At 46.8% G+C, this 27954-nt stretch overlaps 1 protein-coding gene across 2 annotated transcripts in view; it reads left to right on the top strand.

The window, feature by feature from the left end:
- LOC123052659 (protein VASCULAR ASSOCIATED DEATH 1, chloroplastic) overlaps positions 1-27119 on the top strand; it is a 28177-nt gene extending 1058 nt beyond the window's left edge. For both annotated transcript variants that reach the window (XM_044475964.1, XM_044475963.1), the window contains 16 exons: positions 2686-2736; positions 3797-3862; positions 4689-4784; positions 4857-4958; positions 5059-5156; positions 5266-5429; positions 5535-5575; positions 5651-5738; positions 5819-5905; positions 6024-6078; positions 16873-16939; positions 17823-17919; positions 25934-25995; positions 26088-26127; positions 26259-26530; positions 26615-27119. In XM_044475964.1, coding sequence (XP_044331899.1) covers positions 2686-2736; positions 3797-3862; positions 4689-4784; positions 4857-4958; positions 5059-5156; positions 5266-5429; positions 5535-5575; positions 5651-5738; positions 5819-5905; positions 6024-6078; positions 16873-16939; positions 17823-17919; positions 25934-25995; positions 26088-26127; positions 26259-26530; positions 26615-26851 — 1623 coding nt within the window. In that variant the 3' untranslated portion in view covers positions 26852-27119. The remainder of the gene's footprint in view (positions 1-2685; positions 2737-3796; positions 3863-4688; positions 4785-4856; positions 4959-5058; positions 5157-5265; positions 5430-5534; positions 5576-5650; positions 5739-5818; positions 5906-6023; positions 6079-16872; positions 16940-17822; positions 17920-25933; positions 25996-26087; positions 26128-26258; positions 26531-26614) is intronic.
- The last annotated feature ends 835 nt before the right edge of the window (positions 27120-27954 follow it).

Here is a 27954-nt window from a genome sequence, read left to right as displayed (position 1 = left end):
CCCAGATGCACATAGTTTGGTTGCCTGCATGCCCCTAGTTGCATGAGACAATCATTTTTGACCCGGCGTTTGGTTGCCCGCATTGCATTAGGTGCACATATGACATGGTGTTTGGTTGCAACCTGCATAAGGTGTTGTCACCACTTCTAACTAGTGGTGAGCTTACCACACACAATCTGAACATGTAGCGCCAGCTAGTTAAACAAATGACAGTTCATCCTAACTACTATCAAATGACAGTTCAAATTATTAAGAGCCATTGGCTAAATAGGGAATAGTTCATCGGTGTTGCTGCTACCAGATCTTCCTCTTCCTCTTCCGCTTCTTCTTCTTCCATCTTCAAATCCTGCACTGACCTCTATTAAGCCACATTGCCTCTGCCCACTCCAACCTTTTGTTCTTCCAAGCGTCATTGTCAAATGCCTCCACACCATGACCGGAGCTAACAACATCGTCAGGCTCGACCTCTTCCTCCTCAGGCACGTGTTCATCAAAGCCCCATTGGAGGATCCAGTTATGCAGAATGCAACAAGCAAGAACAAGCTTAACCTGAGTGGAGTATGGGTGGAATGGCTTCTGATCCAGGATCTTAAACCTATTCTTCAGAGCTTCAAATGCCCTCTCAACAATTACTCTCCAAAAACAGAAATAATATTGCCAGAAATTGATAAGGTAGAGGCTCGAGTGTTTGAGATTAAACAGCTCCTGTGCAGTCCTAGGATAGTTCCTACCAGAGAACTCGTTGAGATGGTACCTGATTTTCCTGAAGGGTGGAAGAATACCCGACCGACATGCATAGCCAGCATCTCCAAGGTAGAACTTGCCGTCGGGGACATGGTTTTTGAGTCGCTGATTAGTCGTTGTATAGTCGCCGACTAATCGCCAAGTCGTTTTCCAAAAATCAGGGCGACTCGCGACTATACAGCGACTTATGGCGACTATACAGCGACTTCGTCGACTATACGCTGAGCCGCAGGGCTCGCGGCGACTCGCCAAGTCGCGACTCAAAAACCTTGGTCGGGGATGTTGATCCCATCAGGTCGACTCATGCTGTCACTGAGAATGTTAGCATCATGCGCTGACCTCTCCCAGCCAGCCAGCACATATGTGAACTTCAGATCAAAGTCAACAGCAGCAAGCACATTCTGGCTTGTGTAGTGCTTTCTCTCCCTGTATGCCGCAGACTGTGACCTAGGAACTCTGGCAGTGACATGAGTACCATCTATTGGCCCAATGCAATCCTGAAAATGGCATCACAAGCCTGTGTTAGTGCTCAACTTGAACAATACAAGCATATCAAGCCATGAAAAGTGTATATTGTCAATGCTCACCTTGAAGTATGGATACTATCTTGGGCTTCCGCGAATCTTGGGTGGAGTCTGACCAGATGGTCTCCTGATCATCTCTCCTCTAAGCTCCCCAATAGCAAAAAGCACCTGCTTGAAGTACCTAGAGATGGTCTCCATTGGTCTCCTGAACGTGTTGTGAATGACCCTGAACCTCTGGTTATGGCCAACAACATGGAGGAACATGGCCACTTGCTCTTCGACACTGGTGTTGATGCTAATCTTGTAGCAGCCCCCTGCTCCTGAAGGTCTCGACAAGCCTGGCAAATGGTGCTCTTTTCATTCGAAGCATCCACAGAGCCTCGACGTCATTGCAGTTGTAGATGTAGTTCAGATTTTGGATCCTCTCCTGTTCCCGGAGAAACAATGGACCATAGCGGATCAAAGGTCTCCAGCACGACGAACAGCTCTCTGGTGCATGAACATGACCTATGCCTGAATCACACTAATCAGTGTTGCTGCCTGGATTATCAGCCTCATCCGTGCGTCCATAACCTAGTCGACATCGACGGTTCGTTCAATGGGAAATCGATCCTACACCTAGCCTAACGGCCTAACCACCGAGCTAACAAAGGGGGGAGGGGTGCTGCTTACCGGCATCGGAGACGAGGACGGCGTAGGGGGAGCCATGGCACAAACTAGGTCGACCAGACGGTGGCCAACAGCAAGGGAAGCACCAGATCGGCCGCAAACGCCGCCGCCTCTTCTGCCGCCGCCGCCGCCTCTAGCGCAGATCTGAAATCGCAGCCGCCGCCGGTGGTGAGGCAGTAGGGAAGAAAGGGGGGTAGTGGCTATGGGTGAGCGAGTGAAAGGGGGGTGAATTTGGCGCCGGGACGGCGCGCTAGATTTCCATCTCCCGCCACCCCCCCTCGCCCTCGCGTCGCACCCGCCCGTGCGACCTCGCGCCGCACTCAGCCTGGCTCGCGAGAAACTGCCGATCAGAGCGTTTCCAGCGAGCCAGGCTCTGGGCTGCTTTGAGAAGCGTGCGATGCAGGCCCAACAGTAAAGCCAGGCAACCAAACAGGCCTCTCCCTTCCCGCGCGGGCCTGGTTGGGCTGGATGCGGGCAACCAAACAAGCCCCAAAATGTCAACCTATCATGTCCTATCACAGTAAGATGCCAAGTTTATCTTTTGATCAGGACATAATTTAGCAAGTTAATCGATTGTTTATGGTTGGTCGCAAGGTAAAATTTGGATTTTTCTTTGGAATTGAATAGAGCACCTTATCCAGTTTTGTAACCATGCTTTGGATAGTACCCGCTCATAGTCACAAGTGATCTCGCATGATATTTCATCAATTTAATGTTAGGATGTTAATTAGTTATTGTGTTATTGCAGGTCCTTGTGCAAGATTTTAACTGCGCCCTCCAAGAAAATATTCTTCTTCAGGTTTTCTTTTCTTTTCTTCGCTTCAACTTCTTATGTGCTCCTCTCCCAAATTAAACTAGAGTATATGCCTCTGTGATACTCCCTTGAGCATAAGTTGCCTGTATTTAGCGGTCATGCATAGTCCAACAATCAACTTTATTGGAATTGGACTAGTTATAATTGGCGCAACTCACACTGCGTGCAACTATGTTGGTCTAGATTTATCTCTGTTTGAACTTGCTTGCAGACATGTAAGCCCAACAAAAGTCAATTCAAGTTTGTGCCATTGATATATAAAATATATATGCATGGACATACATAAAATATACATGCTTGAACATACATAATGGAAGTTGTAAATCCATCAAACTTCTACTCCCTCCGTCCCAAATTTCTTGTCTTAGATTTCTCTAAATACGGATGTATCAAGTCACGTTTTAGTATTAGATATATCCGTATCTAGACGAATCTAAGACAAGAATTTTAGGACGGAGGGAGTACTTGTGAGGGAATTTCTGCTTCCCCTGTTAATATGTCAATTGTAGTCCTTATTAAATGAGAGATTTCCCTGGAGCTTGTTTAAAATAAATACCTACGTAGATTACTAAGTGCCGAAAGTTGGGAAAAGGCATGTGCTTTGCAATTAAAGGAGCTGGTGCTAGTTACCATCTTTGTTGTCTTACCTTTGTTCGTTCTTCTCTTCATTGAAAAAACCACATATTCGATAATTTAGTGCCGTTAGTGCTTTAGCTTGTGCTTGTCTCTAAATTCTCTACACTCTTGCCAACCGCAAATGCTGGAATTGTACTGTAATTTTGGTTATTTCATTTTGCTGGAGAAAATATTTAGTTTCAGCCTTGTTCACAACACCAAAGAGCTAGCTATGGACAGGGGTGCGTGGAAGCTTGCTATCCATGTGCCAGAGCCATGAGTTGGTTGCGAGATCTTATGGGTTTCACCTCTAGCCTACCCCAACTTGTTTGGGACTAAAGGCTTTGTTGTTGTTGTTGTTGTTGTTGTTGTTGTTGTTGTAGCCTTGTTCACAATTTTCTGATTCTAACAAATATACATTGTTTGGCAGGGGCATATGTATTTATTTCTACACCATATATGCTTCTATTCTAACATTTTCGGATACGAGACGAAGGTAATAACTAATAAATGATCTGAAGACAGTTCCATCATGTATACTTTTTTTGGTTGCTTAATTGCGCTTGCTGATAACGAATTGATTTATGTAGTTCACAAATATTGTCAAATCATAATTTTGACAGATACCATTGCTCGAAGATTCTTGTTATCATTTGACACGTGTCTTGGCACTAACTTCATATAAAGATACATTGCCCTCAAAAGATTTGTTTGAGAAATGTATTGGGAGCTATGTGTCTATATTATTCTTTGAATCTGCTATGAAATTTTTATTGCTGTGTTCCATCACAAACAGCATGAGCACTATGTTCTGCAAGTCTGCTTTTATCTTCTGCAGTGTTTCTGTTCTGTAATAAGTTTAAACTTTTATCATCTTGGAAGTCTCATAGGCATCAATGCTTTAATAATATTTGTTAAACCTGAATTCCTGCTAGTTTCGTTTTGTACTTTCCATCTTCTCTGTGGTCATTGTACTAAATATCATGCTTTTTTGCTTCCTGTGACATTTTTTAACAGCTTGAATGGAGAGTTAGTTGGACTGGGACTGGAATTTTAAGTGTGGTTCTCCAACTAAGTTACTATATACTCGCATATTTACTGATTTACATGCTGACGAAGTTAGCTTTTTGTTACACATTGGAATTATTCAATGCCGAATATCTAAATTAAGTTTGTTACTTGATGTTAAATACTTATATGCTTATAGTATTGCTCATTAAGTATCTTGTCATTGCATATAATAATTTTTTACCAATATATGTACTGCTCGTACTATCAAAAACTTATTATTGACTATGTTACTCTGATATTGTTCTCTGCAGAAAACTATACCTTTACAGGATGTCACTGATGTTCGTAAAGCAAAAACAGCTGCTATTTTTCCTAACGCCATAGAAATTGTTGCTGGTGCGAAGAGGGTGAGGAAGATATCACTGCCTAAATTTCTAGTATATATAAGATGTCACTCACTCATGTATGATTACTTGCAGCATTTTTTTGGATCTTTCTTGGTGCGCGATGAAGCTTATCGTATTATAGTAGATGGTTGGGAACAGCATGTTAGCGATGCTAGGTTGCTCATTGAACGTCAGGTTGGTAAACTAGTTTCTATTGAACTCTTTTGTTCTAACAAGTTATAAAGAAGTTCATTTCTAATAGGCTGTCTGTACTTGCTCTTTTGCTGCACCGTAGGATGCAAAGTCAGCAAGCAGCAGTGACGAAAATGGTTACATTTTATTGGAAGAAGGAAAAGAATCTAAACAAGATGAAGGCTCGTCGCCATCGAACAGGTTATCTTTACAGGCTGAACTAAGTTGACCCTCTCGTTAGTTTAGCTCAAATGGACTTTTGTCCTTCATGAATTATCTGTGAATGTTCAGTTGGGTATTTTGAATGTAGGTCTGCCAATCCTACAGCTATCATCGGGGGTAGTACTGATTGTGGTGATCCAGATGCCAGTACTTCTAAAAGATTCTTAAAAGCGCCAGTGGATGGAACCGAGGACAACCCTGGATCTCTTAACCCATTCAACTTGCAGCCGTTTGATGATGATGCTCCTAATGGTTTGTTTGAATTGTTCTTTTCTTTGTCTTTCTTGACATTGTTAACCCCGTTAGTTTTTTGTTACTTAACTATTTTTCTTGTCTGCATATCTTTCCCTTTTCCAGTACCTGAATCATATACTTTGATCACGGAGTCTAAGTTTCAGGTTTGCCAGATTTCACTTATTTTGTACTGCTATGACTATTAACGTAACTTTGCCCAACTAACATTCTGATGTTAGGTGCCTGTGGAAGTTTTCTTTAATGTCTTACTCTCTGATGGCGCCCTTGGCTTTCTGGATGATCTCCACAAAAAGTGTGGTGACAAAGGTTAATACCCAATTCTCCCCCCTTTCCAGTTAACACATCTTGTCAGTAATATATTCTATTGATACCTAGATGACCTGCAGAATTTCGTTGTTCCAATTGGCGTTTGTATGAGCAAGGAGGACTTGTAAGAGATGTCTCATTCTTGCACCCAATTAAAATTTATCTTGGTATGTCTAGAACTTCATGCCTACTGGATATAATAATTTGCATTTCATATGTCACCGTGTGCCTTAATTACTTTATGTTGTCGTAACATTTATGTTGATAACTCTAAATTGTGTTTAGGTGCAAAATTTGGGACATGTCAGGAGGTTCAGAAGCTTCGTCTGTACAGAAACAGGTTAGTTTAAGTTTAACATACTTCTGCAGGCAGTCAAACGATCGCTAAGGTTACGAAGTCAAAGTTCAGCTGTGATATTACCTATTATTTCATGTGAATTTCTGTTCTTCTGCATGAACTTCTTGGTGGTGGTTTCTAGTGACATGGCCTAGAATTTTCTTCGTACCAGAATATTTTTTGTTTAATCCGAATGATTATTTGGAATAGAATGTTAGCTCAGTTACTCAACCCATCGTGGCAGTCTATACACATGCCCTAACTTGATAATTGGGTTTACTAGTGCCTGATAGGAAAATATGCAACTTGTATTTCAAGGTGGCCATAGGCCAGTATATATACATGTACAGGTGTGGAATATATGCAGGAAACCCCTTATACAATAGGGTAAATACGAAAGGTTACATGGCTATATATATATAACTCTAACACCCCCCCTCAAACTCATGGTGGATTAACAACACTGAGTTTGGAGAGATAGAAGCCATGCTGCGCTCTAGTCTGGGCCTTCGTCAGAAAATCCGCCAACTGTAACTCGGAAGGCACATACTGAAGAGCAATAACCTGATCCTGCACACCAGCGCGCACATAGAAAGCATCAACACCAATATGTTTGGTGAGCTCATGCTTCACAGGATCGCGTGCAATGCTAATAGCATCTGTACTGTCAGACAAGAGCGGAGTAGGTGTAGTAACAGAAACACCAAAATCCTGAAGTAACCACTGCCGTCAAAAGAGCCATAGCTCGTACTCAGCCTCTGCACTCGAATGGGAAACTGCAGTCTGTTTCTTCGTCTTCCAGGCAATGAGAGAACCACCAAGAAAAACACAGTAAGCAGAAAGTGAACGGCGATCGGAGGGATCACTAGCCCACGTAGCATCCGAATAGGCCTGAAGCTGTAAAGAACTGGAGCGAGGAAAGAATAGACGGTGAGAGATCGTGCCCCGAAGATATCAGAGAACACGAAGGAGGTGACTATAGTGAACCGAAGTGGGAGCAGAGACAAACTGACTCAGAATATGAACCGGATAAGAGATATCCGGACGAGTGACAACTAGATAGACAAGACTCCCAACAAGATGACGATAACGTGTCAGGTCAGGCAAGGGATCACCATCAGTATCACGGAGGTGAACATTGAGCTCCATTGGAGTCTCAACAATGCGCTCATCGGTAAGAGCAGCACGAACAAGAAGATCCTGTATATACTTTTCCTGGGATTTAAAAAAGCCATCAGAGGTAGAAGAGACTTCAATCCCAAGAAAGTAGCGAAGAGGTCCAAGATCGGACATAAGAAACTGCTCACTAAGACGGGCCTTTACAAAGGAAATATACTCGGGGTCGTCGCCAGTGATAATCATGTGATCAACATAGAGAAGAAGAAGAGTCCGACCACGAGGAGAAAGATGGACAAACAATGCTGGATCATGAGCACTTGCTGAAAAACCAGCGGCAGTCACCACAGAGGCAAAACGCTCAAACCATGCGCGGGGGGCTTGCTTAAGGCCATAGAGAGAGCGACGAAGACGACATACCATGCCATCAGGAATAGAATACCCAGGTGGTGGCTGCATGTATACCTCCTCATGCAGCTCACCGTTAAGAAAGGCATTCTTAACATCAAGCTGAGATACAGACCAGTGGCGTGCAGAGGCCACGGCAAGAAGTGTGCGGATAGTGGTCATATGGGCCACAGGAGCAAATGTCTCATCATAATCACGACCATGCTCCTGCTGAAAACCACGAGCCACAAGACGAGCTTTCATCATAATCACGATCATGCTCCTGCTGAAAACCACGAGCCACAAGACGAGCTTTGTAACGCTCAAGAGAACCATCGGGGCGAGTCTTAACCTTGTAGACCCACTTACAAGTGATGGAACGGACACCTGGAGGAAGAGAAACAAGATCCCATGTACCAATGCGTTCAAGAGCAGCAATCTCCTCTGTGTGGGGACCCCGACTCATAAGTCGTGATCACTGAATGCATGTGTACAGTGATCCCAGAGATCAATGCTCACTGAACACACAGAAGCTGAATAACAAGAGTCTTACATCCATACATACCGTATTACACAAGTAGGACCATTATGGTCAAGTCTTGAGTATAACATCGCAGCGGAAATCTTCGTCGATAACTTGGACCCATGCCATCTGCCTTAACCCTACAGGCATTCTGACTGGGAAGCGTCCTAGCTCGCATGTTCGTCACCGAAGTATTCTTCATCATATCCTGTTCTTTCATGCCTGGCCAATAAAATAACCAGTGGCAAGCCAATGAGTACTTTGAATGTACTCGCAAGCAACCCAAGGGTGATAACAGAATAATTATGCAAAGCACTACTGCTAAATTGGCATTTTTGCGGAAAGCTAGTTTTTCTCATGCAAGTATGATCAACATTTATCAAGGATATGAATGCATCTGCAACAAGTATCAGGAGGTTACAGACACCAACATCGAGAGAGAGTCATGAACAACTCATGCTCAAGCTCATCGTGACTTCCTCACGAATCACGTCAACAGATTTACCAGACCGTGTTGTTTGTCAGAAACATATGGACGTAGTCTAAGCAGCACGACCCAACTGTCCTTGACCGTGGACACGGCTATTCAAATAGTTTTACACTCTGCAGAGGTTGCACACTTTACCCACAAGATCCGGGGAACTTCGGTGTCATCCACTACCCGCGGTACCTCAAGTACCCGGGGTAAGCACCCGATCACTACCTTTCCTTAGACGACACTAACATAGTCCACTCGATTGGTAGTAACCCCCGTGCCCAACATTTCACATCTTAAAATTGTGGAGCCTCGCTCCCATATTCATCACATACCACAAGCACGGGGTACCAACGGTGTGTCCGGTGCCCTGTGAAAACAGTCATGGCCGCCCTACCTGGCACGACCCCGTCCCGAGAGAGCGCAACAACGACTCTCCCGTCACTAGTAATGCGGGCTCCAAGCTAGTATCGACCTAGGTAATCAATAATGCCCTTTCCCATATAAGGGTAGAGTGGTTGCGCATGTAAGGTTGGGACAGTCGACAAATCTTAAATCTAATCCGTCTCTGTAAACAACACTTTTGTCAAGCCTCGGTACACTACTTCTCCACCAAGTAGTGACCTAGTTCATCATCATCTCCCAGGGCATCAGTGGCACCCACTGGGGTTTTCGAAAAGTCTTTTGGAAATACTTTGTCTCCATCACCATGCATATTCCCGTCCCTTTTTGCGTAGCAACTACTTTAGCATCCTATATACTCCCACTGGCATAACCCTCATAAGAAGGTAGGGTCATACACAATGCAAGTACCAACGAGGAAGTAGCGGAGGCGAACCATCAAAGTGGTTACCACCTCATCATGAATCCGTTGCAACAACAATATGGTGCTGTATGACATGCATAAAAAGGGTTTCATAGACATGGTCAAAGGGCTGCTTGCCTGGTTCATCAGAGTCTTCAAATCTTCTGGTCCATCTCCGAGTATTTCGTCTACTTCGTCAACTAACGTCGGAAACAATCATAGTAAGCAACACAACAAGGCAGGAAATAAAAGTGCTCTAAAAATATTAATTTGACTTTTCTAGGACACCACTGGTTATATGAAAAATAACCAGACCGGTTTCATTGGAATTGGGTCAGTGGATATTTCTAAACATTTTGATATGATGGAATCAAGGGGTTTATGGATTTGCAAGAAGTGTACAGAAATATATTTTTGAAAAATGAGCAAAGGCACCCATTTAACAAACCATGATTTTAGAAGCATCTAGGAGTTGGTTTCACTGGATTTGGAGTTCAAATGAATTTCCTATGAATTTGCAAAGTTGACAAATATGAAGAAATGGCTCATTATATTGTGTGTCACGGAAAGTATTAAGAAAAATGTTCATAAACTAAGTTATGAACTTGGAAGCATCTGGAAATTTGAATCATGGCATTTGGATCAAATTTGAGCCCTCTGTGATTTTCTAAAGTTTATGACAGAAATGGAAAAATGGGATTTGATAATTATTTGTGAAAGAAATACTTCTGGAAAAATGTTCAAATAGCACCATGAGATAGGGCATGAATTTAGAAACTACTAGATATTTGAATCATTGGATTTGGAGCTTTGTTGAATTATTTATGGATTTTTGAAGTTGACCGGAAAAAGAAAAAGGAAATAAGGCTTTAACCTTATCTTGCGCACGAGGCGACAGATAGACCGTGGGCCGGCCCAGCCGCATGGCCGCACGGGGCGACAGAGGCGACGTCGAAGGCGCCCACGTGGAGTGCGCCTTCACCGCGGGGACGCGAGAGAGGGCGAACCCGCCTCCACTTGCCAGCGTGGCCCGGTGGCTGGGCCACTGACGAGCGGGGCCCGCCTTGCAGGGCCTTCGTCTTCGTCTTCCTCCCGCGCGCTTGCCTAGCCGAGGGAGCAGAGAGCCCCGACGGCGACTGCCGGCGCTACGGAGCACCTCCGGCGACGCCCTGGCTATGGATGAGCTCGGCGCCGAACGCCGCATCCATTCATGTATGCCACGACTGCCGGGGATGGTCGAGGCGACGGCGGCTTGGACGCTGGCGGACGGTGGCGTCGGGCGAGATTGGAGATGGCGCTACGGTGCGCCCTCGGACGAGGGAAAGAGCGTGGGAGCTCCGCCTTGCTCAGGGGAGCCTGCTGGTGGAGAGAGGAGAGGGAGAAGAGCTCGGGCTCGGCTGAATTTAGGTGGATGCCGGCGGCGGCTCTCTGGCCATGGAGGGCTATGGAGGGCGCGGGGAGAGGAGTGAGCCGGTCGGGATGACGCGCAGGAGGGAGAGAGAGCCATCGGAAGCCAAAGAGGGCTCGGGGTGGCCTTTAAGGGAAGGGGGCGAGGTGCACCGTGAGCTCATGCGCCGGCGAGGCTGTTGCCGTCGCTGCAAGCCACGGGGGCTCACAGCGAGGTGTTGGGGGTGCTTGTGGGGTCGGTCCAGGGCGAGGGGAGTGAAAAGAGAGAGAGCAGGGGGGCCAGAGGCACCGCGCGTGTGAGCGTGCTCACTGGTGCGCTCGGGCGGCCGGCGCGCGTGCGAGCTGGGGCAAGAGGAGGGAGAAGGAGGGGGCCGACCAACTGCCGTGCTGTGGACGCCGAGGCGCATCGTCGGGCGTGCTGGGGAGGCCCGAGGTGGCCAGAGGTGGTTGGCAGGGGGCGGCTACAGTGCTAGAGCGAACTGTAGCGCGCTCCAGAGCGTGCAAATGGCATGCCATGGCATTTTATATGCCTTGTGGGCGCGGCCACTAATGTCTGGTAGCTCTAGGAGGGAGTAAAGAAGAGGGGAGGGACATTGGATGCCCTGGTGGCCACTGGAGTGAGGAGGGAGGTGAGAAAGGGAGAGAAATGGGCTTGTCCAGAGAGAGAAGGAGAGGGTTTCACCCACCAATGATTGAGCCATGGCCATGCTAAACTTACTAGAGGTAAAGGAGAACTAGGAGAGGCTCTGGTAAAAAGTTGGGCTCAAGAAGAGCAAGGAAAGAGGTGAAAACAGCAACTTTTAAAAATTACCAGAAGGTGTTTGATGTAGGTTTGGGCAAGAAATTTAATTTCACTTGACATGAAACTTAACAGGATGAAATGGCACATAGAAGTAGGGTGTTCCACCAAGTTTGAGCTCATTTGGGCAAAGTAGCCAATGTAACTTTGGTAAACCCTAGAAATCAGCAGAAATGGCTTTACCAAGATTTAGTCATGCAAATCTATTCTCCTTGATGCACCACTTGGTGTAGTGTCATCATTTGAGGATTTGAACATGTCCACAAAAATTCAGATGAAAAGGACACACTTGGCAATGTAGAGTTGTTCAAATTTGGTTCTGGACAGAAAGGGTTTTGAGGGGGTTTGATGATGTTTTCTTGATCTTCAAGGCATGAGGCTTTGCAAGATCATCAAATATGTCATATGTGACGTGCTAGAATTTTCTTGGAATTAATGAAGAAATTTCCTTTGTAAATATTTCAAAAGCTTGAAATATGCAGAAAGGGTTTTTGAGGGATTTGACCAATATTTTGAACATGACCATGTGTTGAAACTCATATATATGGACAATATATGTCCACTGAGTTTCCCTGATTTTTATCAAATATTTTTGAAGCTTTAAAATAATTTTAACCTATTAAAGAACATTTCTGGCCTTAAGAAAAAGCCTTTAAATAAAATAGGAAAATAACTTCTAAAATTATATTTTTGTGGTTTATGGGAGTCCTATACCTAATAGGTTTCAAATATACCTTTTTAAAGATTTTTCACACCCTTAATTAAGTACTTGTAGTTCAAGTCTCAATTCAGGGGTTTTTGGAAAACCTAATTTAGAAAATACTTTTTGGCCAAAATATTTTCGCAAGAAATTATTTTTATGTCCTACACACATGGCATGATCATTGGGCAAGGTTTTGGATCAAGGAGAAGGAGTATAAGAGTTGGAGGATTTATTTGATTTTTAGAGCACTTGCAAACAGCAGACAAAAATCAAATCAAGCAAAGACCAAACACTCAAAAGTTTTTGTCAAACCACAATTTATCATGATTTATTAGCTTAAGTGTTGTGGCATGAAAATCAGGGTGTGACACTCTGCCATCGCAAACTGCCATTCAGGATGAACAACAACCTCACGATAAGAAGTCGGCTCAAGAACAACAACACCAACGGTTGAAAAACCAAGGCGATCAACAGGCGGAAGCGGACGAGGACGCAAGCCATAGGTAGGCTGAGACGAGGAGGACGGCACGTCAGCTGACACATCCACATTACGTGAACGACGAGTGTAATACTGAGGCAAAGATGGAAGAATACGAGGAGGAATAGCCGAGGTAGAATCAGGAGGTGGAGACGAAGAAATCACCGGGGATGAAGGTGCAGAATCTGGTGACATGCGAGGTGAGGAAACCATGGGAGATGGTGGCGGCAAATCGGCAAGCGGTGGAGAAGTAGAGTGAGCAGGACGGAGAGACAAGGGCTCAACTGGAGTGATAGGTGTGTCGGGAAAAGTGAGGACAGAGATATCCTCCACAGAAAAGGTCGAGGAAGATGGACACGGGTAGAAGGGACGAGACTCATCAAAAGTCACATCCCGAGAAATACGCATCTGACGACCGATAGGATCCCAACAACGATAGCCCTTATGCTCATCACTATAGCCTAAGAAAACACACTCAACAGACTGAGCGGTCAGTTTGGTGCGTTCCCGAGGGGCAAGAAGAACATAGCAAACACAACCAAACAAGCGAAGCGTCGAATAATCAGGAGAACGATCAAAGAGACGCTCGAAAGGAACACCACCCTGGAGAGCAGCGGACGGCTGAAGGTTGATGAGATAGGTGGAGGTGAATATAGCCTCGGCCCAAAAATGAGGTGGAAGAGAAGCGGCGATCATCAACGCACGAGCCGTCTCAAGAAGGTGGCGATGCTTTCGCTCAGCCACGCCATTCTGAGCATGAGCACCAGGACAAGAGAACTGAGGAAGAGTGCCCTGCTCAGCAAGAACACCACGCAACATCTTGGAAATATACTCGCCAGCGGAGTCAGCACGGAACACACGAATAGGCGAAGAGAACTGTGTGTGAACCATGGCAGCAAAACGCTTATAGATGGAAATAACCTCACTGCGAGAAGTCATAAAATAAAGCCAAGTGTAACGAGAGAAATCATCTATGAAAATAATATAGTATCGATGGCCCCCTTTCGAAGCGAAGGGACCGGACCCCATACATCAGAATGGACCAAATCAAAAGGACGCCGAGACACCGACTCACTAGTAGGGTACGGTAACTGAATCTGTTTTCCTAGTCTACAGCCCTGACACTCTAAAGAGACATCTCCTGAGACAGACCCCAGAAGACCTCGACGAACTAATGACGACAAGCGAGACCCACAAAGATGACCAAGTCGATGATGCCACTGCTGGAAGGTGCCGGTGGCTGAAGCGACAGAAGCGGATTGACTGGCGATAGTGGTGGCAACGGAAGGAACATGAAGCCAGTCTAGCTCCCAAAGACCCTGAGAGTCACGGCGGCGAGGGCCAGTCCCAACCAAAGTGTGCGTTCGACGATCCTGAACAGAACAAGAGTCAACGTCAAGGATGACGCGACAACCAGAATCAGTAAGTTGATCGGCAGAAAAAGATTCATGTTAAGTCGAGGAACATGAGCAACATCAGGAACAGAGTAAGAAGGTGTGGAAAGATTGCCTCGACTAGCAACAGAAAGAGGAGTACCATCAGTAGTGAGTACATGAACAGGAAAATCAAGCGATTTAAGACAGGACAAATTTGAAGAATGAGAAGACATATGAAAAGAAGCTCCGGAGTCCAGAACCCACGAGGATGTACCTGACTGTGTAGAGGGTGGTTGCTCAGTGCGGGAAGCATCAGTCACAGAACCTGCAGTACCCGTCGAAGGAGAACCTGAAGCGGCAAGCAGACGCTTAAGTCGCAGAATATCCTGCTCAGTCAAGGCGGTGGCTGAAGATGTCGAAGTAGAAGAAGTCCCTGAAGCTGATGATCGCGCCTTACGCAGGTGTTTCTTCTTCTGGAAACACTGAGACTCAACATGACCATCCATCTTGCAGTAGCCGCAGTGAGGACGAGACCGACCTTCGCCGCCCGTAGGAGTAGGCAAGAGCGGCGGAGCACTCGAGTGGGAAGGAGTCGGTGCAGCAGGCATAGCAGGAACTCGAGTAGCGAGCACAGAGGGAACCTCAAGTAAACCAGCGCCACAGAGGCGAGTCTCCTCAGCACGGATCTCAGAAAGCGCCTCCATGAGGGAGATACGACCACGAGCAAACAACTGAGCGTGCCGGGGCTCAAACTCCTTACAGAGTCGAGACAAGAACTCGTAGACACGATGAAACTCCGAATCAGCCCGCACAGCCTGGCAACACCGACAAGTACGACAACCAGCAGTGCGGAGAGAATCAAGCTGACGCCAGATAGCAGAATTCTGTGCATAGAACTCATCAACAGTGGAGTCACCCTGCTGAAGAGCATGCTCCTGACGAACCACAGACAGGTATAAGGCATCACTAGAGGGCTGATAGCGCTGACGAAGCCGAGTCCACATCTCAAATACAGTAGAGAGGCCGAGAAACTCAGAGGCAAACTGAGGCAGAACACTAGCAGTCAAAACAACTGCGGCACGAGCATCATCATCAAGCCACTGAGTGTAAGCAGACAGAGCTGCATGATAAGTCTAAAGTGCGTCCTCATAGGTCTGAACCTGCTCATCATAAGCAAGAACGGCAGCGTCATCAGCCAGCTTAGCTGCATCCTTTGCAGCCTGATCAGCGTCAGCAGCAAGAACCGGTGGCGTCGGCGGAGTAGGAGCCACAGGAGGAACTGGACACGGCGGACTGGGGACCTCGCCAGAAAGAACGCCCCATAGACGGATGCCACGCATATGAATGCGCATGAAGCCAATGAACTCGGTGTAGTTAGTGCCATAAAAAATAACCGGACAACGAGGAACAGCAACATAGCCCGATGCAGCAGACATTTTTTTTGTTGGAAAGATGCAGCTCTCCCGCGGGCCTGGCGGCGGGGAGGACCTGGCGACGGGCCTGAACCGGGTCAGGCGGGAGGACGAGCGGGAGGACCTGGCGATGGGCGATCTGAGCCGGGTCGGGCGTGGCCGGATCGAGCGATCTGGCGAGCGGGATCAGGCGAGTGATCTGGCGACGGCGGACCTGGTGATGCGGGATGCGCCTGGTGAGCGGGATCGGGCGCTGCTTGCTCGAGCGATCGGGGCGAACGGGAGAAGCGGGCCTGGCGATGGCGAGCGGGGGGAGCGGGCCTGGCGGCGGGGAGAGAGAGGAGAAACCGGCAGCCGGACCAGAGGAAACACGGCGGCGGCGGTGAAGAGGATCAAGCACGAGTTGCAAGTGCTAAAAAAAACCTATGCTCTAATACCATGATAAGAATATGCAACTTGTATTTCCAGGTGGCCATAGGCCAGTATATATACATGTACAGTTGTGGAATATATGCAGGAAACCCCTTATACAATAGGGTAAATACGAAAGGTTACATGGCTATATATATATAACTCTAACAGTGCCAATTCTTGTATTAATGATAATCCATGTCATTTGTATGTGAAGATGATTATGCTGCTTATCACCTACTCCTTCCGTTCCACGACAAGAATTATGGAACGGAGGCTGTACTTTTCTTTCTCGTTGAGTTTAGATATGTTTTGCGATTGCACTTAACCCAAGTTTGATTTTGCCTAGCAGTGGGTGGTATTGAGTTATTGACTACCACATCTATCTGCTTAAGTCCCAGTTTTTAGTGCACTTAACTCCCCAATGTTCCATTACCATTTTATTAACTCTCGGATTAATAGCGTAAACGATTGTATGGTACATATTGTCTTTTTTGCCACTTCTAAGCACACATGAATACTGTCAATGGACATCATGCCCCCACATCTTACGCCCTCCAAATATCACTCCTTCCCAAGAGAGTGATAAATAGATAGGGAAGAGAGCAAAAGAGTATATGTGGAAGATGGAGTGAACACCGATGTGTGATGCCACAGTTGCAAAGCTCTTCTCAAACTGGCCTTGGGAGTAAAGTGATCCGGCATTCGATGACCAGGGATTTAAGATCACCCCTAAAAGATCGATGGGGTTAAGTGAACAAACACAGTACTATAGAGCAGTACAGTGGACAGTTTCCTTTTTCTGTGATCTTGCTATATGTGCTAAAGAGCTTTTATGTTTTACCGCAATAAATGGTTCATGCTAAGACTTGCTGATGTTTCTTTTTTCTTGTTTACTTGACCAGTCATGTTGTGATTCAGACATCTCAAGAAATTGGTGATGCACCATACGGGGACCATTTCATTGTTGAGGTCAGGAAACAAGTCACAATGTTGCTTCATGTAGCTTGAAATCACTTCTGTCCACTAAACTCAGCATGACGAATATAGTTCACATAGCTCTATCTGTTCAATTATTAATGCGTTAGGGTACATGATCTAGCGTTTTCAGTTTTGTGATTATCTTAATCCACACATTTAATTGAAATATACCTTAATTAATTTTTAGTGAAGAGGTATTTCATAGCGGCATAAAGTGTCACAGGCTGTTGTAATATTTCATGATAAAGTAACATGTGATTGAACTTGTGATCTCTTTTTAAACCTTAACATTATTTATCATCGTTGCATATAAATAGTGGCAGATGCTGCTCACTACTCCTCCCTATTTGAGGACCATGGACATGAATGTGGAATCCAAGTTAAGCAAAAACAAAGCAATACCTTGCACCTTAATCAAACAGGTTAAAAACAAACATTGTCTCAAACGTCGATCCAAGCTTCGTCTTTTGGCAATGAAATATGAACTTTGAATTTTGAAACTTCCTTTTTAGCTTCTATGAACTCCCTATTGTTGTTACAAATGACTAATGTTGAAATATGAACCTTGCTTTTATTACAATAAATAGTTAAATCCTCATATGCCACTGCAAAGTTGAACCTCCTGTGTTTATGACACATGTGGGTACATGGGGCACCCTGCATCTATGACATGTGTGCCTAGGGGCATATAAGGATTTCAATTTTAGAAATGGCGAGTGTTATGGATGCTTACTTATGTCCTCTACACATACAGAAACATATATTTGTCATTGTAGGAAAGCCAATATTGTGTAGCGAGCTATTAAGTATTTTGTTGTTTTTGTATTTGTTTTGTGCACTTCCTGGAATTGTTGTTGGCCTATTTACCTTGCAGGGAATCTGGGATGTTGAACAAGATAGCGTAGATGAGAACAGTTGCCACCTCAGGGTATATACTAATGTAGCGTTCTCGAAGAGGACCATTTTTAGAGGTAAGATGTATCCATTGTATCCTGAATGGTGCTCCAGTGCTTTCAAAATTTAACTCAGTATGCTACAGTCAAAGGGGACAGAATTAGGCCAACTACCAGCTGATTGCTTTGCTCAAACTTCAGCTTATACGTTGATAAGCTTCAGGCCAAATAAACTCTTTGAGAGTTTTGGTTGTAGAAGTGTTGTACAGATGTTAGTTCTCTTCTCCTAAAATAGGCAGGACGACTTTCCTTGAGTAATTTTTATTCACTAAAGTTGATTAAATGTGCCGAAAAGTATTCAGTTTCATAAAATGGTTAAACCAGTGTAGTCCCTCTGTCATAAAATATGGTGCGTATTAGATATTTTTTAAGTCAAACCTTGCAAGCTTTGACCAAATTTATTGAATCAATCAACATCTAAAATACCAAATCATTAACATTATATGTATCATGAAATATATTGTCATATGGTATATATCAGGTAATGTAGATATGTAACATTTTATCTATAAACTTGGTCAAAGTTTGTGTAGCTTGACTTTCGCGAAAACCAATGCACACTATATCATGGGACTGGGGGAGTAATAAATAGCACGACTTAATTAAGCAGGGTAGTAATAACCCACTCTTGGTGGTAAAAAGCATGAGCACAATGTTAAATTAGTCTCTCCTGGGGTTGTTCAAACTTTTTTCTGTTTCTAAATCCTGAATGTAATTTTGATACCCAATAAATTTGCTGCGGTGGGCAGTGACTCCTGTTGGCAGTGTTCTAACATGCGTCTGCCTAGCCTTCTGCCTAGACCCACCTTGTCCCGCCTAATAGACGCTTAGGTGTTATGTGTCGGTCTGCCGCAGACTAGCTCCTAGCACCTTCGGGGATACTCCCCTTTGGTAATATTCTTGAAATGAAATCCCTTGTGGACCCAGAGTTGTGTAAACAATTATGATTTGTGGGAAACTGCTCGACACCCAATACGGGTGTGGCTATCTCATATATATAAGGGTACACGAAGTGTACAAATACAATATACAGAGTATACAAAGAAGCTACGTATAAACATTATCTAACACCCTCCCTCAATCTTAACTGTGGCTTGAAGTACAAAGCAAGTTAAGATTGCGCCTACAACCTTCAAACCGAGGTTGTGAAAGTGGCTTCGTGAAGATGTCAGCAAGTTGATCTTTGGAGGAGATGAACTTGATATGAAGAAGCTTATGTGCAACACGTTCCCTCACAAAGTGATAGTTAACTTCGATGTGCTTGATACGAGCATGAAAAACTAGATTAGATGAAAGATACGTCGCACCAATATTATCACACCAAAGAACCGGTGGCTGCTCTTGAGAGACTCTCAACTCTCTCAACAGAGACTGTACCCAGATGAGCTCAGCCGTGGCATTGGCCACCGCCTTGTACTCTGCTTCAGTGCTACTTCAAGATATTGTGGCCTGCTTGCACGCACTCCAGGTGATCAAGTTGCGACCAAAGAAGACAGCATAGCCCCCCGTTGATCGCCGGTCATCCAGGCTCCCAGCCCAATCTGCATCAGAGAACGCCGAGAGAGCACTCGAGGAAGACCGAAGATGCAAGCCATGGAGACAGTATGAGAGCAAAAGTTCGGCCGTGTGATAGTCAAGTACTACAAGCCACCAACAATACTGCGGTACTTTGTAGCATCATCTGAAGGAAGCAAGGCACCATCCAAGGCTGATAACCGATCAGTCGCAGACATAGGGGTGGTAGCATGCTTGCACTGCAACATACCAGCACGTCGCAACAAGTCCAAGGAATAGTTATGCTGAGTGAGAGTCAGACCAGCAGGGGACCATGAAACCTCCAGACCAAGGAAGTAATGGAGAGCACCCAGATCCTTGACAGCAAAATGACCACTCAGAGCAGACAGTAGACTATCAGCGGCAGTCACTGAGGAGTTGATAAGAATAATGTCATCAACATAAACCAGCAGGGACATAGTAACCTCAGGACGATGGAACATGAACAGAGACATGTCAGCAGTGGACGGAGCAAATCCAAGACGTCGAAGAACCGAGCCAAGTCGGGCATGCCATGCACGAGGAGCCTGCTTAAGTCCATAAAGCGCCTTAACAAGACGACACAAATGGTGTGGACGAGCAGGGTCAACAAAACCTGGAGGTTGCCGCATGTAAACCTCTTCCTCCAAGACCCCATGGAGAAAAGCATTCTGAACATCAAGCTGACGCAGAGACCACCCTTTGGCAAGAACCAAGGACAGAAGCAGACGAATGGTGGTAGGTTTGACAACTGGACTGAAGGTATCCTCATAATCAAGACCATACCGTTGTTTAAACCCTTTAGCCACCAACCGTGCCTTGTATCGCTCAATAGAACCATCAGCATGCTTCTTTACCTTAAACACCCACTTGGAGTCAATGATGTTGACACCAGACACAAGAGGAACCAAGTGCCAAGTATCGTTCCTCAGTAGTACCTGAAACTCCTGCTCCATGGCATTGCGCCAATGAGGAATCCGAAGAGCGCCTGAAAATGCCGAGGCTCAACCGTGGGGTTAGCATCTGTCCGTGCCATACACGCCACAATCCACGCAACCGTGCCGTCAGTGCGCTCGACAATACCATTCTGACTGCGCGTACGAGGACGCAGAATAGCGGTAGGCGGCGGAGGTGGCGGCGGAGACGGGGTTGGTGAAGATGGCGATGACGATGCAGACCGCTCCCCAGACGCAGAGCCAGTCGCGCCAGGCGACCGGCCCGACGAGGAAGGCGTGGACGCTGGTTTGGCAGAGGCTGGCTCGGGCGGGGACACCGGCTCGGCCCCGGCGGCAGAGGCGGGCTCGGGCGAAGCTGGCTCGGCCAGCTCGACCGGCTCAGCCGACTCGGCTAGCGCGTGGCCAGCCCCATGCTGGACCGAGGAAGCAGGGCTCGGCTCGACCAGCCCCGTCGGCAAGCCAGGTGACGGAGGAGCGCCGTGAGCGGGCTCGGCGAACGTCTAAGGGGACGTAGGCGGCTGCTCATCCAGAAGCTTGAGGCGTGCTCCACGCCCGGTACCTGCACCATGGTTAGGTAGCAACAAGGGGGCATATGCAGCATCAATAAATTGACCAGGCAAAGGTAAAACAGATTTCTCAGGTGTAGTGGGAGTGGTGGAGGTTATCGGAAGTGCGGAAAAAGGAAAAACATTCTCATCAAACACCACAACACGTGAGATGTAGACGCGGTTAGAGGGAACATGAAGACACTTGTACCCTTTATGAAGAGAACTATAACCAAGAAACAAGCACTGTTGAGACTGAAACTCCAACCTGCGTTGGTTATATGGACGAAGATGTGGCCAACACGCACACCCAAAGACCTTGAGAAACGTATAATCAGGAACTTCATTCAGCAAGAGCTCAAGTGGTGTTTTCATCCGATGGAGTCGTGTAGGGAGTCCGTTAATGAGAAAGCATGCGGTGGAAAATGCATCACTCCAAAACCGAAAAGGAACGGACGCATGGGCAAGCAAAGCAAGACCAGTCTCAACTATATGACGATGCTTACGCTTAGCTACACCGTTTTGCTGATGTGTACGAGGACAAGACACACGATGTGTAATTCCAAGCTTATTAAAGAATGCATTGAGGTTGTGATACTTACCCCCCCCCCCCCCCCCCGCCCCCCCAATCGGACTGCACATGAATGATTTTATGACTGAGCAGACGCTCAACATGCGCTTGGAATTGTAAGAAAACATTAAACACATCAGACTTGCGTTTAAGAAGATAAAGCCAAGTGACCCGACTATAAGCATCAATGAAACTGACATAGTAATTATGACCACTAACAGAGGTTTGGGCATGGCCCCATACATCCGAAAACACAAGTTCAAGCGGTTTATTGACTACACGACTCGACTCAGAAAAAGGAAGCTGACGACTCTTGCCCTGCTGACAGGCATCACAAACTGCATCAACATGTTTATTGGACACGACTGGAAGCTCATGACAATGAAGTACATGGCGAACAATGGGAGTGGCAGGATGACCAAGGTGCACATGCCAATGTGATGGAGACACACGAACACCACTGAAAGCACTAGGAACTGGTGGCACATCAAGTGCATAGAGACCATTATGGCGCAGTCGACCTCTAAGGAGTACGTCCCTCGTGTCTCGACCCTTAACAAAAAAATGAAAAGGATGAAATTCAGCAAGAACATTATTATCACGAGTAAGTTTAGGAATTGAAAGCAAACTACGTGAAACAGAGGGAACACGAAGGACATTAAGATGACGTAATTGTGTGGATCGACGTGTAAGAAGTGATGCCTCATCAATATCTGAGATGTGCATACCTTCTCCATTAGCGGTGTGAACCTGATCGTGTCCACGGTAGGGCTCCTGTGTAGAGAGCTTGCCCATCTCACTCGTCAGGTGATTGATAATAGGGATGAAAATGGAGTGGAAACTTTCCGTTTTTCCGGAGGAAAAATGGAAACGGAGAGGAAATACGAAATTGGAAACGGAAATTTGCAAAATGGAAGTGGAAGTGGAATTTTTAATGTGTAAATGGAAACAAAAACGGAACGGTGTTTTCCGGTGGAACAGGCGTGGAAACGGAACTTTCCATTTCCGTGAATATGGAATTTCCTGTGTTACTATGGACCTATGGCTGTTTTGTAGTCCAACCACCAAACAACACACAATTATACAATGAGTAGAATGGATCATTTGAGCCCAACTTCTACTACCACACATGTATTCAGCTTGACCCTATACTCAATTGTGCAGTACTACTACAATACTATGCTAAGTTGCTAACATAATGATATTATTTTGTAGCCATGTTAACAATTCATTAAATTTGGTTGTGTTTTGTGTGTATTTATCTATGATTCAAGGATTTTTTAAGTTCCGGTGAACACACACTTCTGTTTCCGCGTCCCCTTTGTATTTGCTCCATGTCCGTTTCCGGTACTATCTGTTTCCGTATTCATTTTTAGGGTTTCTGTATTCGTTTATGCTTCTGCAAAAAAATATGAAAACAAATATGGTAGCACTCAGTTCCATCCGTTTCCGCTCCGTTTTCATCCCTAATTGATAGCTCCCATATCCATGTACCAAGATGCATCAACCGGATAGGAAGGAGTATGCCCCTGCTCATGACTCGCTAGGGCAGCCTGCTTCTCATTACCCTTGCCATTGTTCCCGATCCCCAAGAAATCCTGCTTGAAGCGACGATGATACTGAGAGGCAAGGTGACTGTCAAGTCCACACAGCTGGCAGGGGACTTGAGCACCACATGAAGGGCAGCAGGCACGGACTCGAGCTCCCGTGGAGGTAGTGGTGTTCCGTGAGTTAGGCGCGGTCGGCGGAGGTTTGCCACCAGTTGGTGGCTTGTAGGGCTTGCCCTTCCCATGCGTTGCAGCGTTGGCGGAAGGGAAACTCGGCGTAGAGCGACGAGCCTGGACGCGCTGTTACGTGGCAAGAAGGCGCGCATACAACTCACGTGGCTGGATGGGGGTGAGGGGGGGTGTCACGACCATTGATATTCTCCACCAAATTATCATAGTCGTCACTCAGTCCATTGAGCACGTAAGAGGTGAACTCCTCTGGACCAAGAGCTTTGCCAATGGAGGCAAGTGTGTCAGACATACCCGTCACCTTGTTGAAGTAGTCGGTGACGGTGAGATCATGAAGCTTCACCTCCCCAAGCGCAGTGCGAATATCATGAGCCCGCGCCTGAGACTGCGAAACAAAACTGGTATGAAGAGCTGTCCACGCGTCCCGAGACGCAGCGGCGAAGATGACCAGCGACGAGACTCCCTCCGTGAGAGAGGACTGGATGGCAGAGAGGATGGCTTGATCTTGAGCCACCCACGCATGATGCCCCGGATGATATGGCGGAGGGCACGATAGAGTACCATCAACAAAGCCCTCCAAGTAGCGACTGTAGAGAAGCGGCCGCACCTGTGCCCGCCACGACAGGTAGTTATCCGTCGTGAGCTTCACCAGGATTAGGTGCGTGAAGTAAAACGGTGCAGCAGCGGTGACATGATCTGGCGGAGGCAGTGCGTAGTAGCCGCGTAGTAGCCCTGATGCGGACCACCACCAGACGTCAGTGAGATGTGAACGAGCTCCGTCGAAGGAGCCGCAGCTGGTGGAGGATACGGTGTCGGGGAAGAACCATAGTACGGCTCGATCGGAGGAGCCGGCTGGTACCCACCGTAGATCGCCGGTGCAGTGCTGTAGGGCGACGTAGCAGCGGCAGCTGCGTTGTAGGAAGCCGTGTAAGACGCACCATGTGGAGCCAGGTTAGCCGACCCAGGCGCGGGTGCTGCGCCGTATGCAGCCGGAGGCCATGCGCCGTAGGAGGTTGCTGACCACATACCGTAGACAGCGGGCGACGCTTGGGATGGCACCGCGGGCGCGGCGGGAGCCGCATGGGCTTGCGAGGTGGCCTCGTAGGGAATCAGCCACGGCTGGCTATGCATGGAGGTAGCGGCCTGCGAGGCGACCCACGCAGCAGCTGTCGCGGGCGGCACCCGCGATGAAGGCCAGTGGGGGTGACGCCAGGAACGGAGAGACAGCGCTGGCCCGAGCGCCGTGGACCAGAAGCAGCGGGCGGGGCGGCGGCGGCGGCGGCTGGTGCGGCACCGGCCGCGGCAGATGGGATCGGGACACTAGCGGCGGTGGAAGACATGTTCGTAACCTAATCTGATAAACAATTATGATTTGTGGGAAACTGCTCAGACACCCAATACGGGTGTGGCTATCTCATATATATAAGGGTACACGAAGTGTACAAATACAATATACAGAGTATACACAGAACTCTCCGCGAGATTGGTCAGTATCTGCAGCTTTGGCAGATCATGCAGCGCAGCGAGCTCTCCGCCACACCGGACAGGTTGATCTGGAGATGGACGGCGAGCGGCAACTACTCCACGCAGTCCTGTTACATGGCCACCTTCCATGGATCAACAGCCTGCTATTCCTGGAAGCTAATCTGGAAATGCTGGGCGCCGCCGCGAGTCAAGTTCTTCCACTGGTTGGCCAACCAGGACCGATGCTTTACTGCAGAGAGGCTGGCTTGCCACGGCCTCCAGCATCACCCACGCTGCCTCCTATGTGACCAGCAGCCGGAAACGGTGCGACATCTGCTGATGGAATGTCCCCTCGCCCGACAGGCATGGCACGAGACTCTGGCCTGGCTACGCATCCCAGCCCCGATCCCCACGCAGGAACTGTCGCTTACGGACTGGTGAAAAAATGCCAAGGAAGACACGCCGCCGATCTTACGCAAGGCCCTGAAATCTGTCGCGTTGCTCATGCCATGGATGGTCTGGAAGCACAGGAACAGCTGCGTCTTCGACAATGTGACGCCATCCCTCAACACGCTTCTAGATAGCATTAAGGACGAGGCCCGCTCTTGGGCGGCAGCTGGGGCACCTGGCCTCCGACTCGTGCTGCCTCAAACCTGGGATGTACACTAAAAACCGGCTGTAACCTACGCACCATCGGATGACTGTAACTGAACCTTCCCCTTTTCAATGAAAAGAAACGCAAAGCTTTTGCGTTTTCTCGAAAAAGTATACACAGAAGCTACGTATAAACATTATCTAACAAGTTGGTGGATTATCATGTTTCTGGTGGCAGTTAAACCAAGGCCTCTTCATTGCTGTCTAATAGACTTCTCTGCACAGATGTCTTTAGTTGTGTACTGATTCTTTTTAGAGAACGTCCGAATGCTTTGCACATCATTTTATTAAGCAGGAAACCAAGATAATGTACCGGAGTTCTGGGCGGTGAAGAAGGGCTTTTCCATAATGAAGATAGGAAAAGGCCAACTAAAACCCCAAACAACACACACCTATGCCTCAGGGTGGATCAAATTTATTTCCTAATTACATCTTTACTTTAAATATGGAATTAGTTCTAAGATATTGTTTCTTGTGTCTGTAGTGTGATTAGCTTATTTCTACTCCCAAGAGCATTTCATTATTAGAATTCAAGACATTGCTTCTTCTTATATTATCATGTTCATATTACAGGGAAAATAGAGCAATCAACAAAGGATGAATGCCGTGAGGTTTTTGGTCTCTGGATCAAGCTTGTACGTCTCTTGCAATCCCTGGAACATATTTCTATTCAGTGGTATTTACATTTCAAATTGTAAAAATCCTTCTCATCACGTGCGTGTTTTAGGCCCATGATATTTTGAAGCAGGATAGCATCTCTCGGAAAGGTTTGTATTTGCAGTTTCTACCACTTACCAACTCTTTCGCCGTGATTTGGCTTGTTTGATCCAAATCACATCCTAGGCCGCACGCAGCAAATGTCTAATTCTGAAACAATTGAATGACTTGATTCTTGCAGGAGCCTCCATCACCATGAACGCTGATGTTGAATCAGGGCCTAGTCTGAACATTGAAGGTCCTTTGGAAAATACAGTCGCATACATGGCTTCGGCACCATACGATTCTGGTTTGAGTAGCCTTGTTCCTCCCATTGAACATCGTCAACAAAGCGTAGGCACTTTGGCATCCACTTCACAAGAATTCTGGGGCTCACTCGCCTCATATATGAGGTCTAGTCAATTTGGTCCGGTTTTAGGAGTGATGCTGGTGGCCATCGTTATCTTAATGCAGGCAAGTATTCAAGGCTTTTGGTGGCCTATCCTATCATGGGGAATGCTCAGTTTTTGCTCTATTGTGACACTGTATTTATCACAGGTAACAATCATCGTTCTGCTCAGTAGATCCCCCAAGGTCCTCATGGTCAGTCCCGAGGCTTCTGCGAGCGGCTTGGGTTCATATAGCAAGGAGAGCATAGAGTGGTTGCAGAAGCGAGTGAGCTTACTGAGCGAGGAGATGCACATGGCGGAGGCGCACATGGAGAAGATGGGCCACGAGTTTGCATGGCTCAAGTCTCACCTTGAAAGACTGGAGAGGTTGAGGAGCAGCTCATGACCGGCCAAGGTGAATACGGACGTTGGTTGCATGATGAAGAATGTCTGTTGTGTGTAGAGACCGTACAGTTACATGAGTACAGGGCGAGACATGTCTGTTGTGTGTTAGTCCTGGTATAGCATTGGTGAGGTACTGAGGTGTATATATATCCGGACTGCGCGCCGCTGTGCCCGGGTGCAAGGTGGTGTATGTATGAGACGGCACGGCAGGATGGGGATGGTGGTGTGCAACAAGGAACGCTGGTGACCAATGATATTCAATTTTCTAACTGCCTCTTCACTCCTATCTCTGCTACTCCTACATAAATGTAACGCGGCTATATCTCCCACGTGTCGAGGCACGATTTAGAGGCATAACCACATTGTGGTTTTGTCGCAAGAAAGGTCATCTTCATACAATCCCATGTAATGAACAAGAATGGGATAAAGAGTTGGCTTACAATCGCCACTTCACACAATACATAAATGAATTCATACATCATTCAAGATACACACATAGGTCCGACTACGGAACCAAAATAAAAGAAGACAACCCAACTGCTAGATCCCCGATCGTCCCAACTGGGCTCCACTACTGATCAACATGAAAAGAAGCAACACAACGAACAAGATCTTCATCGAGCTCCCACTTGAGCTCGGTTGCGTCACCTGCACTGGTATCATCGGCACCTGCAGCTGTTTTGGAAGTATCTGTGAGTCACGAGGACTCAGCAATCTCACACCCGCGAGATCAAGACTATTTAAGCTTAAGGGTAGGCAAGGGTAAGGTGGTGAGGTTGCAGCAGCGACTAAGCATATATGGTGGCTAACATACGCAAATAAGAGCGAGAAGAGAAGCAACGGAACGGTCGTGAAGCTAGCAATGATCAAGAAGTGATCCTGAACTCCTACTTACGTTAAACATAACCCAGAAACCGTGTTCACTTTCCGGACTCCGCCGAGAAAAGACCATCACGGCTACACACGCGGTTGATGCGTTTTAATTAAGATCAAGTGTCAAGTTCTCTACAACCGGATATTAACAAATTCCCATCTGCCACATAACCGCGGGCACGGCTTTCGAAAGATAATACACTGCAGGGGTGTCCCAACTTAGCCCATTAT

Source organism: Triticum aestivum, chromosome 2D (genome assembly GCF_018294505.1).
Source record: "Triticum aestivum cultivar Chinese Spring chromosome 2D, IWGSC CS RefSeq v2.1, whole genome shotgun sequence".
Lineage (NCBI taxonomy): Eukaryota > Viridiplantae > Streptophyta > Magnoliopsida > Poales > Poaceae > Triticum > Triticum aestivum.
The sequence above is the reverse complement of the archived record's forward strand: the minus strand, read 5'-3'. Positions and strand labels throughout refer to the sequence as shown.